The sequence below is a fragment of the Pan paniscus genome, chromosome 10, assembly GCF_029289425.2.
Source record: "Pan paniscus chromosome 10, NHGRI_mPanPan1-v2.0_pri, whole genome shotgun sequence".
NCBI lineage: Eukaryota > Metazoa > Chordata > Mammalia > Primates > Hominidae > Pan > Pan paniscus.
The window spans coordinates 121,185,060-121,198,399 of record NC_073259.2 but is presented as its reverse complement, the minus strand read 5'-3'; the positions used below and the strand labels follow the sequence as shown (position 1 = coordinate 121,198,399).

The following is a 13,340-nucleotide window of genomic DNA, read 5'->3' as shown; positions in this document are numbered from 1 at the left end:
AGATGGGCCAGGCCCCGGATTCACATGGAGGGGAACCATACTCTACAGTTTGTAGAGGGCAGAGGCTGGAGGTGGGGAGGTGCACACAGGATGGACTCTGGAGCCCATCAGACTGGGTTCACTACTGAGCCTCAGTTTCCTCATCTGAAAAAATGGGATAATAGCACTTACCTACCCACATGGAGTTGTTTGAGGACTAAATGTGATAGTTTAGGCTTGGTTTCTAATACTTAGTGAGGGCTCCTTGGTAGCTGGTGTTGAATGGCAGGAGAGTGTGGTGAAGAACAGAGAGTTCAAATCCTTGGCTGGGCGAGGTGGCTCATGCTTGTAATCCTAGGACTTTGGGAGGCCGAGGTGGCTGGATCACTTGAGATTAGGAGTTCAAGACCAGCCTGGCCAACATGGTAAAACCCCATCTCTACTAAAAACAAAAAAAACAAAAAAAAAAACCCTAAAAAACAAAAAAACAAAACAAAAACTGGCCAGGTGTGGTGGCGTATGCCTGTAGTCCCAGCTACTTGGGAGGCTGAGGCACTAGAATCACTTGAAACTGGGAGGTGGAGGTTGTAGTAAGCAGAGATCGTGCCACCGCACTCCAGCCTGAGCAACAGAGCAAGACTCTGCCTCAAAAAAAAAAAAAAAAGAAAGAAAGAAGAAAAAAAAAGAAAAATAATCAAATCCTGCCTAAGTCCAACTCCTGGCTCTGCCGCTTATGGCTGTGCAGCCTTAGGCAAGGGACTTTCCCTCGCTGGGCCTCAGTTGCCTCCTCTGTAAAATGGAGATGTGATCCTTCCTGGGTTGAGTATTAAATAAGCGAATGTATAGAGAGGTATCCGTCCTGCTGCTGTTATTATCATAAATCACAGGTCTGGGTTTGAATCCTGACTTTGCCACTCATTAGCTGTGTGACCCTGGGCAAATCGCTTGATGTCTCTGAGCTTCTGCTTCCTCATCTGTAAAATGGGAATCATGATGGTACCTCCCTCTTAGGGCTGTGCTCTTGGCATAGTGCTTGGCACAAAGCCAACTCTGAGGACATTTGGCCAAATCTGCTTTTGTAGGATTGGTTTTGTTATTCCATTTTCCAGGTGAGAAAACTGAGGCCCAGAGAGGAAAAACTTCCTTGGCCAGTCAGTGTGGCTTCCTGATCAATTCCCCATCCCACTTCTCTTTGCACCACGAATTTCTAGTCCTTGCTGCCTCAGTTTATGCAGCTGGGAAGTGGGTTTGGGGGGCTCCTCTTACCTTCTGCTCCTCCCAGCAGGATGTGAAGTACCTGGCCATCAGCGGATTTCTCTTCTTGCGATTCTTCGCGCCTGCCATCCTTACCCCAAAGCTGTTTGACCTTCGGGACCAACACGCGGACCCCCAGACTAGCCGCTCACTGCTGTTGCTTGCCAAGGTGCCAGCCATGGGTTTCCCCCATCCTGGGTACTCTTAGCCAGGGAAAAAAGCATGGTAGGAGCAGAGCTGGGAGGCCAGACCCACAGAAGACCCAAAGAACACCCGAAGAAACCCAAGTCTGAAACACCAACGTTAGCATTCCATCCCAAGGGTGAAGGCAGTCATCATGCACTCCAATTTCCCCTTTGGGAATGAAAACCCAACCCTTCCAGAAGGAAAGTGGAAAACAGGCTAGCAGTCATTCACACCTTAGTATGAATTAGATCATCATTTGCAAAGGGCAACAACTTGAGATTCTGCATGAGAGTATGCATGGTAGGACTGAGCAGTTCTTGGGGAGGGTCTGGGCTCGGGAGGGAACAGAATAAGGTTAGTGGGGGGTGCAGATTCCAAAAAGAGGAAGGGGAAACAGACATCACCCAAGGAAGGTGTTGAGTCTTCTTATTAATTTATTTTTTTCCTTGAGACAAGTCTCGCTCTGTCACCCAGGCTGGAGTGCAGTGGCACGATCTTGGCTTACTGCAACCTCTGCCTCCTCGGTTCAAGTGATCTTCCCACCTCAGCTTCTGGAGTAGCTGGATTTACAGGCGTGAGCCACCACGACCAGCTAATTTTTGCATTTTTAGTAGAGATGAGGTATCACCATGTTGGCCAGGCTGGTCACAAGCTCCTGACCTCAAGTGATCCGCTTACTTCGGCCTCCCAAAGTGCTGGGATTACAGGCGTGAGCCACTGTGCCCGGCAATATGAGTCTTCTTTTATTGAGCACTGATTTGGGAGCCAGGAGGGGCCCTACCCTCTGCTGTGACCTTGGCCCCGGCATCCCTCGCTTCTTTGCTCCAGGCTGTGCAGAGCATCGGAAACCTGGGCCAGCAGCTGGGCCAAGGCAAGGAACTGTGGATGGCCCCCCTGCACCCCTTCCTGCTGCAGTGTGTCTCACGTGTGAGAGACTTCCTGGACCGGCTGGTGGATGTGGATGGGGATGAAGGTGAGTTCCTGTGGTCCGTCCACATCTGGCTTCTCAACCCAGTTGAGACACCACTCAGGGACTTCCCCTTTCCCCCACCAGCTCCTCAGCACTAAGAATGTGAATCTGTGGGTCAGTCAACTAACATTTCCTGATACTTACTGTGCTAGGCCCCAGAGATGAACAGAGCTCAGGTTCTGTCCTCCAGGCCCATCCCCAGCCAGTGTGGGGATGTGGCTGTGGGCGGGATCATGGTATGGTGTGCATGCCATTGACAAACATCTATTAAGCGCTTACTAAATAACAGGCACAGTTCTAGGTGCTGGGGATGCAGCAGTGAACAAGACAGAGAAAATCTGATCTCACAGAGGTTTTATTTTGTTGGGGACCACAGGCCATTAGCAAGATAAGTAAGCAAGTTATGTGGTATGTTAGAGAGCTGTAAGTGCTAAGAAGGAAAAAAAAAAAAAGGAGGAAAGAACAGAGATCTGAAAGGGAAAAGTTAGAGAGCCTTGAGGATCCTGGGGAAGAGTGTGCCAGGCAGGGCACAGCATGTGCAAGGGCCCTGAGGTAGGACACAGAGCAGCACTGAGGACACCCGTGAAGAAGAGTGAACTGGGGGCAGTGGGGAGGCAAAGAGGCAAGGCCAGAGAGGTGAGGGGGCCAGATCCTGTGGGGCCTCATAGGCCTTGGGAAGAATTTTAGCTTTGACTTGGAGTGAAACAGAATCACAGGATGATTTGTAGCAGAAAAGTTGTGGTTGAGTCCATACCATAATGTGGGGCTCAGGTCATAACCTAGTTGGATCCCAGTCCCATTGAAGCAACCTGTCAGAACGTAGAACCTGGCTGTGGCATGGTGGGGTCCCTATGGTGCTGGGGTGGGGCGGCGGGGCTGTGTCCTGGCTCCCTGAGCATGATTAAATGCTGGACATTGCCTGGATGGGACCCCATAGGGTGTGGCTGCCCCTGCTGGCTGCCTGCATACTGTCTGCAGATTTCTCTGGTTGGAGAGAGGTCTTCAAGGGCTACTCTGCCCTCCCCCTCCTCCCAGCCTCCATGATTGCATCCCCTATTGAGGGAGTGGTCTGAAGTCATCGCGCTCATCCTCCTGCCTCTAGGGGAGCAGAGAACCATGCCTGTCCACTGAGGTCCTCCCTGGGCATGCTAGTGGAGCAAGGTGAGCCTGGTTAGGGAGGGCTCACTGTCCACTGCTCTCTTCTCCCATCTCCTAGAAGCTGGTGTCCCAGCCAGGGCCCTGTTCCCGCCCTCGGCCATTGTTCGAGAAGGCTATCTGCTGAAGCGCAAGGAGGAGCCTGCCGGCCTGGCCACGCGCTTTGCCTTCAAGAAGCGCTATGTCTGGCTCAGCGGGGAGACCCTCTCCTTCTCCAAGAGTCCTGAGTGGCAGGTGGGGTTCCAGTCCACTATGGAGGGCTTTCCAGGGGTGGCCTTTTTCAGGGTGCTGCCTCTTTGTACCCAGGGGAAACTGAGGCCCACAGTGGGGCAAGGCCCCAAGGTGCCATAGCAACTTAACAACGACAAACTCTCAGGACAGGCTATGCTCACAAGTTTAGGCCAATGTGGGCACAGGACATGGACAGGCACCATCATGCATCCTTCAGAATGTACACATGCGGTGGCGGGGATACGCCTCCCAGATGTGGATGCACACAGGACAGGGATGATGCTGAGCCACTCTCCAATGCTCCCACCAGGATCTACACACATGCTAGACAGACTCATAAAATTGAATGTGTTCACTAGGAACGTGTGCAGATGTTCAGGCACATCCATCCAAGCATTCATTCACTCGTTCATTCATTCAGCAAACATTTATTGAGTGCCTATTATGTGCCAGTGTCCTAGGCACTGGAGATACAGAAGTGAACAAGACAGGTGAAAATCCTGCCCTTGTGGGGCTGGCGTTCATGACTAGAATGCCCCGAGACACGTGCTGGAATCTCCCGAATGGGGAGCTGTGTGCACACCAGTAGATGATGACGGCTAACGCTGAGAAGGGAGCCCACGCTTCCAGTTTCTATTTTATCAGAAGAATGGAGATTCTAGGGGTCAGTTCTCTGGGTTCCAATTTTGGGTCCACCCAATGAGTGACCTTGGAAGCGTGATCTATCCTCTTGCACCTCAGTTTTCTCATCTGCAGGTTGGAGAGAATAACAGAACCAACCCCAGAAGTTTGTTGTGATAATTAAATAAGTTGATCAATGTAAAGTGCTTGGAATCGCGTCCCAAGTACCATAGAAGTGGTAGTTATTATTAACAAGGAAATGGATGCCCAGAGAAGTTGTCACTTAGAGAGGTGGCTGGGCACGGTGGCTCATGCCTGTAATCCCAGCACTTTGGGAGGCCGAGGTGGGCAGATCACTTGAGGCCAGGAGTTCGAGACCAGCCTGGCCAACATAGTGAAACCCCGTCTCTACTAAAAATACAAAAATTAGCCGGGAGCGGTGGTGCACGCCTGTAATCCCAGCTACTTGGGAGGCTGAGGCGGGAGAATCGCTTGAACCTGGGAGGCAGAGGTAGCAGTGAGGCCAGCTCGTGCAACTGCACTCCAGCCTGGGCGGCAGAGCGAGACTCTGTTAAAAAAATAAATAAATAAAAATTAAAAAAATAAAAGGGGATAGGGCAGGACTCATGGAACAGCTCACATGGATGGATGGACGAGCACACAGAGCACAGACTTACAGGGTTGAATGTCCCGCCACTGGGAACTGAGTCCACCTGCTGCACACAACCAGACGGAAGGTGTCCCCACCCCGGCCCTAGCCCCCAGCCCATCCTGCAGCGACAATCCTCTTCCCCAGATGCGACACTCCATCCCCGTGTCTCACATCCGCGCCGTGGAGCGCGTAGACGAGGGCGCCTTCCAACTGCCCCACGTGATGCAGGTGGTGACGCAGGACGGCACGGGGGCGCTGCACACCACCTACCTCCAGTGCAAGGTGAGACCCCACCGCGATGGGGAGCGGGGAGCGTCCCTCTGTTCCCACCCGCCCCCTGATCGCCTCCCACCCGCTGCAGAATGTGAATGAGCTCAACCAGTGGCTCTCGGCCTTGCGCAAGGCCAGCGCCCCCAACCCGAACAAGCTGGCCGCCTGCCACCCCGGTGCCTTCCGCAGCGCGCGCTGGACCTGCTGCCTCCTGGCTGAGCGCTCAGGTGAGGGGGCAGGGCGGACTGCAGGCCCCGCCCTCCCCACCCGTCAATCAGCGGGTGTCCCACTTCCGCCTGGGCTGGCTGTGCAACCTTGGGCAAGTTACTCAACCTCTCTATGCCTCAGTCTCCTCAACTGTGAAATGAGGTTGATGACAGTGCCTATCTCATGGAGTTGTGATAATTAAATGACTTGATTTACACAAAGAGCATAGGACGCTGCTTGGCGCATGCGACGTGTTATTTCTAAAGTACTCACTAGGTGCCAGCATCCAGTGGTGCTCAAACATCATGAGCTTGTTCTCAAGAAAGATGAGTGCATAACCCAATAATTTTTTTTTTTTTTTGAGACAGTCTCACTCTATTGCCCAGGCTGGAGTGCAGTGGCACAACCTCGGCTCACTGCAACCTCTGCCTCCCGGGTTCAAGCAATTCTCCTGCCTCAGCCTCCTGAGTAGCTGGGTTTATAGGTGCGTACCACTGCACCCAGCTAATTTTTGTATTTTTAGTAGGGACGGGGTTTCACCATGTTGGTCAGGCTGGTCTCGAACTCCTGACCTCAGGTGATAAGCCCTCCTCGGCCTCCCAAAGTGTTGGGATTACAGGCGTGAGCCACCGTGTAATACAATGTATTACAATGTATAACATTGTAAATAACATTATTATTATATAAAATAATATATAATATATATAAAATAATATATAAAATAATGACATTGTTATTAGCAATGTATATACAATGTATAACAATGTATTACAATGTATAACAATGTAATACAATGTTATAAGTGCCAAGATGAGACGTTTGAGATTCCAGTGGATGCCTCTGACCCAGCCTCAGGATGGGGACTCAAGGAGGGCTTCCTGGAGGAGGTGCTGCTTAAATGTGACCTGAGTAGAGCAGAAGTTAAGCAGCGACATTGGAGACAGAACTGGGAGATGGGGGTAAGGAAGTGTTGCAGGTGTCATGAGCAAAGGCCTAGAGGTTGGGACAAGGTAGGCTGACGGATGGAAAAGGGTCTGTGTGACTGGAGCCTCGAATGAGGAAGGAGTACCGGGAGAGGCGAGGCTACTGCTAGAGTCTGGGGAGCAGAAGTGGGGCTGGATGAGAGTGGAGGATGTAAGATTCAAAGGAAGTAGTGGGTTTTTTTATTTTTGTTTTTGAGACAGAGTCTCTGTTGCCCAGGCTGGAGTGCTGTGGTGCAATCATGGCTCCCTGCAGCCTCAAACTCCTGGGCTCAAGCAGTCCTCTCACCTCAGCCTCCCAAGTAGCTGGGACCACAGACGTGCCACCATGTGAGGCTAATTTTTTTGTGTGTGTGTGAGATGGAGTCTCACCCTTTTGCCCAGGCTAGAATGCACTGGTGCAATCTTAGCTCACTGCAATCTGTGCCTCCCAGGTTCAAGCGATTCTCCTGCCTCAGCCTCCCAAGTAGCTGAGATTACAGGCATGAGCCACCATGCCTGGCTAATTTTTGTATTTTTAGTAGAGATGGGGTTTCACCACGTTGGCCAGGCTGGTCTGAAACTCCTGACCTCAGGTGATCCACTCACCTTGGCCTCCCAAAGTTCTGGGATTACAGGTGTGAGCCACCGCTCCAGACCCAAGGGTAATTTTTAAATTATTTGTAGAGATGAGGTCTCACTATGTTGCCCAGGCTGGTCTTGAACTCTTGGGCTCGAGTGATCCTCCCATCTCAGCCTCCAAAAGTGCTGAGATTACAGGCATGAGCCACCGCGTGTGGCCTAGAAGTAGTAGGTTTGAGGAGGGATTTTAGAGGAAGAAGGAGCACGGCTTGGCGAATGCCTGGCTGTGGAGGCTTCTGGAAGGGGAGAGGGAGTTACTGATGAATGAAGCTGTGTCCCCTCAGCCGCCGGCTGCAGCCGTACACACTCGGCTGTCACCCTGGGGGACTGGAGTGACCCACTGGATCCTGATGCTGAGGCCCAGACAGTGTATCGGCAGCTGCTCCTGGGGCGGGACCAGCTCAGGTGGGTGCCCCCACCCATCCCACTTCACCTCCTATGACCAGCCAGGCCAGCCCCCCACCGTGGCCTTGCTGTGTCCATTTATTCATTCTTCCCATGTGTGTTGGTGGATATTCCCCGGGGGCCTGGCCCAGGGTGGGGACTGGGTGTCTACACAGTCAGGGCTTGGGAAGCATCCTCAGTGGGAGGGGTCCCTTATGCAGAACTGGGTCTTGGGATCTTTTAATACCTGGAGCTCCAGAGACCCTGGCACAATTCACATAAAATCCTGGCCCCCTGCGCTTGCTAAATGACCTTGGATAGATCTCTTCCCCTTCCTGGCATGAGGATCACTATCACTGTTATTTGGTGACAGAGATTTGTCCCAACTCATTATAGAGCGGGTTCTGAAGCTGACCTGTCTGGGTTCAAATCGTGACCTGGCCACTTACTAGCTGTGTGATCTGTTTTTAAAAAAATTTATTTATTTATTTACTTAGACAGAGTCTCGCTCTGTTGCCCAGGCTGGAGTGCAGTGGCATGATCTTGGCTCACTGCAACCTCTGCCTCCTGGGTTCAAGCGATTCTCTTGCTTCAGCCTCCCACATAGCCAGGATTACAGGCACTTGCCACCACGCCTGACTAGTTTTTGTATTTTTAGTAGAGACGGGGTTTCACCATGTTGGCCAGGCTAGTCTCCAGTTCCTGACTTCAAGTGATCCACCTGTCTCGCCTTGCCCTCTCAAAGTGCAGGGATTACAGGCATGAGCCACTGCACCCAACCAGGCTGTGTGATCTTAAACAAGTTGCTTAACTTCTCTGTACTTCAGTTTCCTCATCTGGAAAAGGGGGATAATAATGGTGGCGACCTCGTGGGTTGTCCTGAGGATCAAATGAGCTAATACAGGTAGAGCACTTTGTAGGTGCCTGGCCAGATAGTTAGCTTTCAATAAGTGATAATGATGCTGCTGCTGATGCTGTGTGACCTTAGGCAAGTTACCTAACCTCTCTGTGTCTCAGTGATCATCTGTATAATGGAGCTAATAGTAAATACCTACCTCATATGAGTTTGTCATGATAATTAAATGAGTTAATACATGTAAAAGGTTTAGAATAGTATCTGGCACTCTAGAAATGTTTGCTGTGTAGATGATGATGATGATGGTAGATGGTGATGGTGATGGTTCAGGAAAACTAATTTCTCAGAGAATTTCTGGGGTAGGAAGCAGGAATGGGAATCAGGGACCAGACTTGTCTTTCTCCCTCTCACCTTCCAGGCTGAAATTGCTGGAGGATTCTAACATGGATACAACTCTGGAGGCAGACACAGGTAAGGGCTCCTGTACCACAGAAGGTAAAGGCTGGGTGCAGTGGCTCACACCTGTAATCCCAGCACTTTGGGAGGCCGAGGTGGGTGGATCACTTGAGGTCAGGAGTTCGAGATCAGCTTGGCCAACATGATGAAACCCTGTCTCTACTAAAAATTTAAAAATTAGCCGGGCGTGGTGGTGCACACCTGTGATCCCAGCTACTGGGGAGGCTGAGGCATGAGAATTGCTTGAGCCCAGGAGGTGGAGGTTGCAATGAGCTAAGATCATGCTACTGCACTGCACCCTGGGCAACACAGCAAGACTCTGCCTCCACCCCCAAAAAAAGAAGCTAAGGGGTTAAGGAGGTCCCTTTTTCTTCGCAGGCACTTCCCCACTGTCTCCTGTGTCCTCCTGTTTCCAGTCCATTATCAGGCCACAGGGCTGTGTGTGGGGATTCTCAAGGATTTTAGGGTTCTCAGGGCACAAGGCACATCTTCAGCGTGAGAAACCATTGGGTCCGGGTTACAGCAGCCTGCCCTGGACTGGCTGAGCCCCTGTGGCCTCTTGTCTCCCTCCTAGGGGCCTGTCCTGAGGTCCTGGCCCGGCAAAGAGCAGCAACTGCCCGCTTGCTGGAGGTGCTCGCAGACCTGGATCGTGCCCACGAGGAGTTCCAGCAGCAAGAGCAAGGGAAGGCGGCCCTGGGCCCCCTTGGCCCCTAAGGAAATGCCAGAGCTAGCCCGGAAGGAGGAGCAAGAGCCAGGGGGCCCTCTTCAGCGCATCCTGCCCCGGGAGTCTCCTGTCTCCTTGGACCTCTTTGATTCTGTGGTTTGGAGGCTCCCAGAGACGTGCCTAGTCCTGTGTGCCTTGAGTCCAGAACTCAGGGCATGGAAGCCCTTTGGCAGGGGCCAGCCTTGCACTGAGTGAAACTTGCCCTCTGGCTTGATTCAGACTGGAGTGGATAGGATAAGGAACCTGACTTATTTGACTGAGAATGGGTTCTCTACTTCACCAAACTGGCCTCTATCCATACCAAGGAGGCCAGCCTGGCCCTGAGCTGCTGGATACAGCTGGACCTGAATTCCTGATGCCCATGTGATGTTATTGCCCCAGATGGGCACTAAATGGCCTCACTCCTTCCTGTTTTCATGTCTGCTAATCCCTATAACCTCACTGATTCTTCTGTACCCTGCCCTTGGCCTAGGACTCCAACCACAAGCTTCCAGAATCAGGTACCCTCAGGAAGAACCAAGGCTGGGTGGGGGTCCAGTGTGCCAAACTCAGACCCTTGGAGCCTGGGAGACCTTGGGCCAGGCTGTTTATCTCTCTTTGGGTCTCAGATTACCCTGTATAAAAAGAGGAGGGAAAGTCTAGATGTGTGGTTTTCAAACTGGATTCCAATGAGGTAGTTCAAGAACAAGGGAGGAGTTTTTCTGACTGTGGGCCAAAGACCACCCGCTAGAATGTCTGCTAGAAATGCAGATTTCTGAGGCCCAGCCAGCTACTGACTCAGAATCTGAGGGTATATGAGGGCAAGAATCAGGGTTATTTAACAGATTCCGTAGGTCATTTGGATGAGTATCAGCTTTGAGGACCACAGGCCTGGGGAATGGGCAATTTTATTTTATTTTGTTTTTAGAGTTGGGGGTCTCACTCTGTTGCCCAGGCTGCAGTACAGTGGCATGATCATAGGTCAATGCACCCTCAAACTTCTGGACTTCAGTGATCCTCCCATGTTAGCCTCCAGAGCAGCTGCGACTACAGGTGCAAGCCATCACGCCTGGCTAATTTTTAAATTTTTGTAGAGATGGGGGGTCTCACTATGTTGCCCAGGCTGGTCTCAAGCTCCTGGCGTCAAATGAGCCTCCCGCTTCGGCCTCCTTAGTTGCTGGGATTACAGGTGTGAGTCAGTGCCTGGCTTGCAATTTTATATGCCAGAGTTTGGGTTGAGGTTTTGTCTGAGAATGAACCACGGAGTACAAATGTTTGGGAACATGTGACTGGCAGAACTGGAAGGGCCTCCAAGGACTCGTTTCCGGTGTTGTGTCACTAGGGGGTGGGACAGAAACCAAAGCCTACCTGGCAGGGGATCAAGTGGACCAGGAAAGACACGGCGCTATCCCGAGGGTGGCCAGCAGGGGTTGCCCGAAGCCGCAGCATCCACCAGAACTACAGGGGCATCCTGGCATGTTGCAGAGAGGCTGATTTAAGGCTGGGGTCCATCCCTGTTTTTCCCTAGTTAGAACCTGACCCTCCTCCCCAAGGACAGGGTCCTGACAAGCTCTGAGATCCTGATGAGCTGATCACAGTGTCTCCCAGCTCCTCCATATTTCCCTCGAGGCTCCCAGCTCTCCGCCTGAGTTCCTTGTTTCTTGTCATTGTGCCAGGTAGCAGATGTGTGCATTGCCTTGTGCTCTTGTGAAAGAGAAGGGCACTTTCACCTCTGCATTCTCGGAGACTAGGACTAGGAGGGTCTGCCACTGCTTCACCGCCCCCACCCCTTCCAGCCCAAGGCAAGGACCCTGAAGTCATTCTCTTGCAAGCCATCACTCCCCAACGGGGCTGACTGCAGCCCCCAGGAACAGAGCCACCCACCCCTCTCTTGGCAGGAAAAGACCAGGCGAGGAGGAGAAAGACCATTTATTTCTCCACCCACAGTGGGACTGGTAGGTTTTGAAAAGAGCAATCGCTGGCATCCCTTTAAATCTTGGCTGACTCCCACCGTGGCAGCCAATCAGCAGAGGCGGAGCTGGTGAGTTGCCTGGGCAACAGGCCCCTGGTTGGCCGAAGACAATTAGCCACCCCACTGCCCACTCCCAACTAAAGGGAAATTGACTCTCTGCTGTCCACTCTGCTTTAAAATACATGGGCCCAAACTAGGCCTCCTCCTTTCGCTCCTGAAGTCAGAAGCGCCAGCCTTTGGCTCTCAAAATTGGGAGCGATTTGGTGGAGAGGATGGGGTAGGGAGGATGGGAGAACAGCGCCTTTATCTGGGACAGACAGAAGGCCTGGAGATGGGAAGGGAAAAGGAGATCAGAGTCCAGAGAGATGAAGAGGCACAAACACAAAATCAGGACCCTCTAGTCCCCGCTCGTGCTGGCCATTCTTTTGTAGAACTGCTCAGTCACCTGGGGGCTTCCACCCCATGGGCCCACGATTGGCCAATCAGTGGGTGGCAGACATGGGTGATGACATGGAATGGGTGAGGCATCTGGGGTGCACTGAGTTTCCCGAGTCCCTCTTTGCCCCCCGAGCCCTGGCAGGCCCCAAAGGGCTTGCCCCGCATCCTCCAGTTCGCAGACAAGGCTGTACAGATGCAACTGAGACACAGATGGGGATCCACATGGGGGGGTCATGGGGTCTTTCTGTCTCTTCTCTTCCAGCCTGGGGGCAAGTACAGGCACGTACGTGGGTGTGCGTGCATGAGTTCAACAGGACATGTGTGTTTGTGTGTGAGGGGGCAGGTCTCTGTCTTTTTGGTAGGGAGGTTTCCAGTACTCTCTGCTTGGCCCTCTCAGGGAGCTATGATTCGGGGCCAGCCTGACATGCCATCTCTCTTCATCCCAGCTGCCACCAGGCAGGTCCCCTGAATGGCTGCGGCCCCTTCCGCAGGCTCCTCCCCAGCCCTGAACCTGGGCTACCAGGACACACCTGGTGAAGGAGGCATTTGCCGGACCAGGGGCAAAGCAGGAGGGAAGGTGGGCAGCCTTGGGCCTCAAGCCTTGGCTGCAGCCTCGGATACGCCCTGGGCTGTGAGCTCAGCCAGCACGTTGTCTAGGTAGCTAGCGTCCGGGTAGCCGTGGCCCGTGAGGTTGGATCCAAACTCGGTCTTGTGGTGGATCTCGTTCCACACCACGGTGTCCGACTCGCCCGTGGTGTTGGACGTGCCGATAGTGAAGATGAGTCTTCTCTCCCAGGCCGTGATGAGCAGCCGCAGCACCTGGGGGGACAGGGACACAGTGGGGCCGGGAGGAGGTCACAGGCAGCCTCCAGCCCACCAGCCTCAGCCTCCCTCCCTCCCCTGCCACATCATGGCTACCTTATGGCTTCGTCCATTGGCACCAACTACGTACTGCTGGCTTGGCCATTTCCTTTGCATTTGTATTTCCTGAACTTCCAGTAAAAGCTCTTTCCAAGTTACTTATGTTTGTTTCTTCTTTTCTTTTCTTTCCTTTTCTTATTTTTCTTTTTCTTTTTTTTTTTTTTTTGAGGCAGAGTCTTGCTGTGTTGCCCAGGCTGGAGTGCAGCAGTGCAACCGGAGCTCACTGCAGCCTCGAACTCCTGGGCTCCAACAATCGTCCCACATCAGCCTCCCCAAGTCTCACTATGTTGCCCAGATTGGTCTCAAACTCCTGGCCTCAAGTGATCCTCCCACCTCGGCCTCCCCAAGTGCAGGGATTACAGGTGTGCGCCACTGCGCTTGGCCTGCCTGTTTTTTTTTTTTTTTTGTGATGGAGTCTTGCTCTGTCACCCAGGCTGGAGTGCAGTGGGGTGATCTCGACTCAGTGCAACCTCTGCTTCCTGAG

The 13,340-nt window shown here is 52.6% G+C and overlaps 2 protein-coding genes across 7 annotated transcripts in view; one reads left to right on the top strand and one right to left on the bottom strand.

Moving 5' to 3' along the window:
• RASAL1 (RAS protein activator like 1) overlaps positions 1–9,952 on the top strand; it is a 36,003-nt gene extending 26,051 nt beyond the window's left edge. For 2 of the 6 annotated variants that reach the window (XM_003832443.7, XM_055096208.2), the window contains 8 exons: positions 1,265–1,402; positions 2,248–2,392; positions 3,606–3,778; positions 5,193–5,330; positions 5,410–5,545; positions 7,411–7,531; positions 8,785–8,837; positions 9,397–9,952. In XM_003832443.7, coding sequence (XP_003832491.1) covers positions 1,265–1,402; positions 2,248–2,392; positions 3,606–3,778; positions 5,193–5,330; positions 5,410–5,545; positions 7,411–7,531; positions 8,785–8,837; positions 9,397–9,536 — 1,044 coding nt within the window. In that variant the 3' untranslated portion in view covers positions 9,537–9,952. Of the gene's footprint in view, positions 1–1,261; positions 1,403–2,247; positions 2,393–3,605; positions 3,779–5,192; positions 5,331–5,409; positions 5,546–7,410; positions 7,532–8,784; positions 8,840–9,396 lie in introns of those variants that run through there. The other 4 variants (XM_008957843.4, XM_008957841.5, XM_034934574.3 and 1 more) reach the window with 4 other exon arrangements.
• Positions 9,953–11,436: 1,484 nt separating this feature from the next.
• DTX1 (deltex E3 ubiquitin ligase 1) overlaps positions 11,437–13,340 on the bottom strand; it is a 41,533-nt gene continuing 39,629 nt past the window's right edge. The window contains exon 10 of the mRNA XM_034934580.3: positions 11,437–12,754. Coding sequence (XP_034790471.1) covers positions 12,530–12,754 — 225 coding nt within the window. The 3' untranslated portion in view covers positions 11,437–12,529. The remainder of the gene's footprint in view (positions 12,755–13,340) is intronic.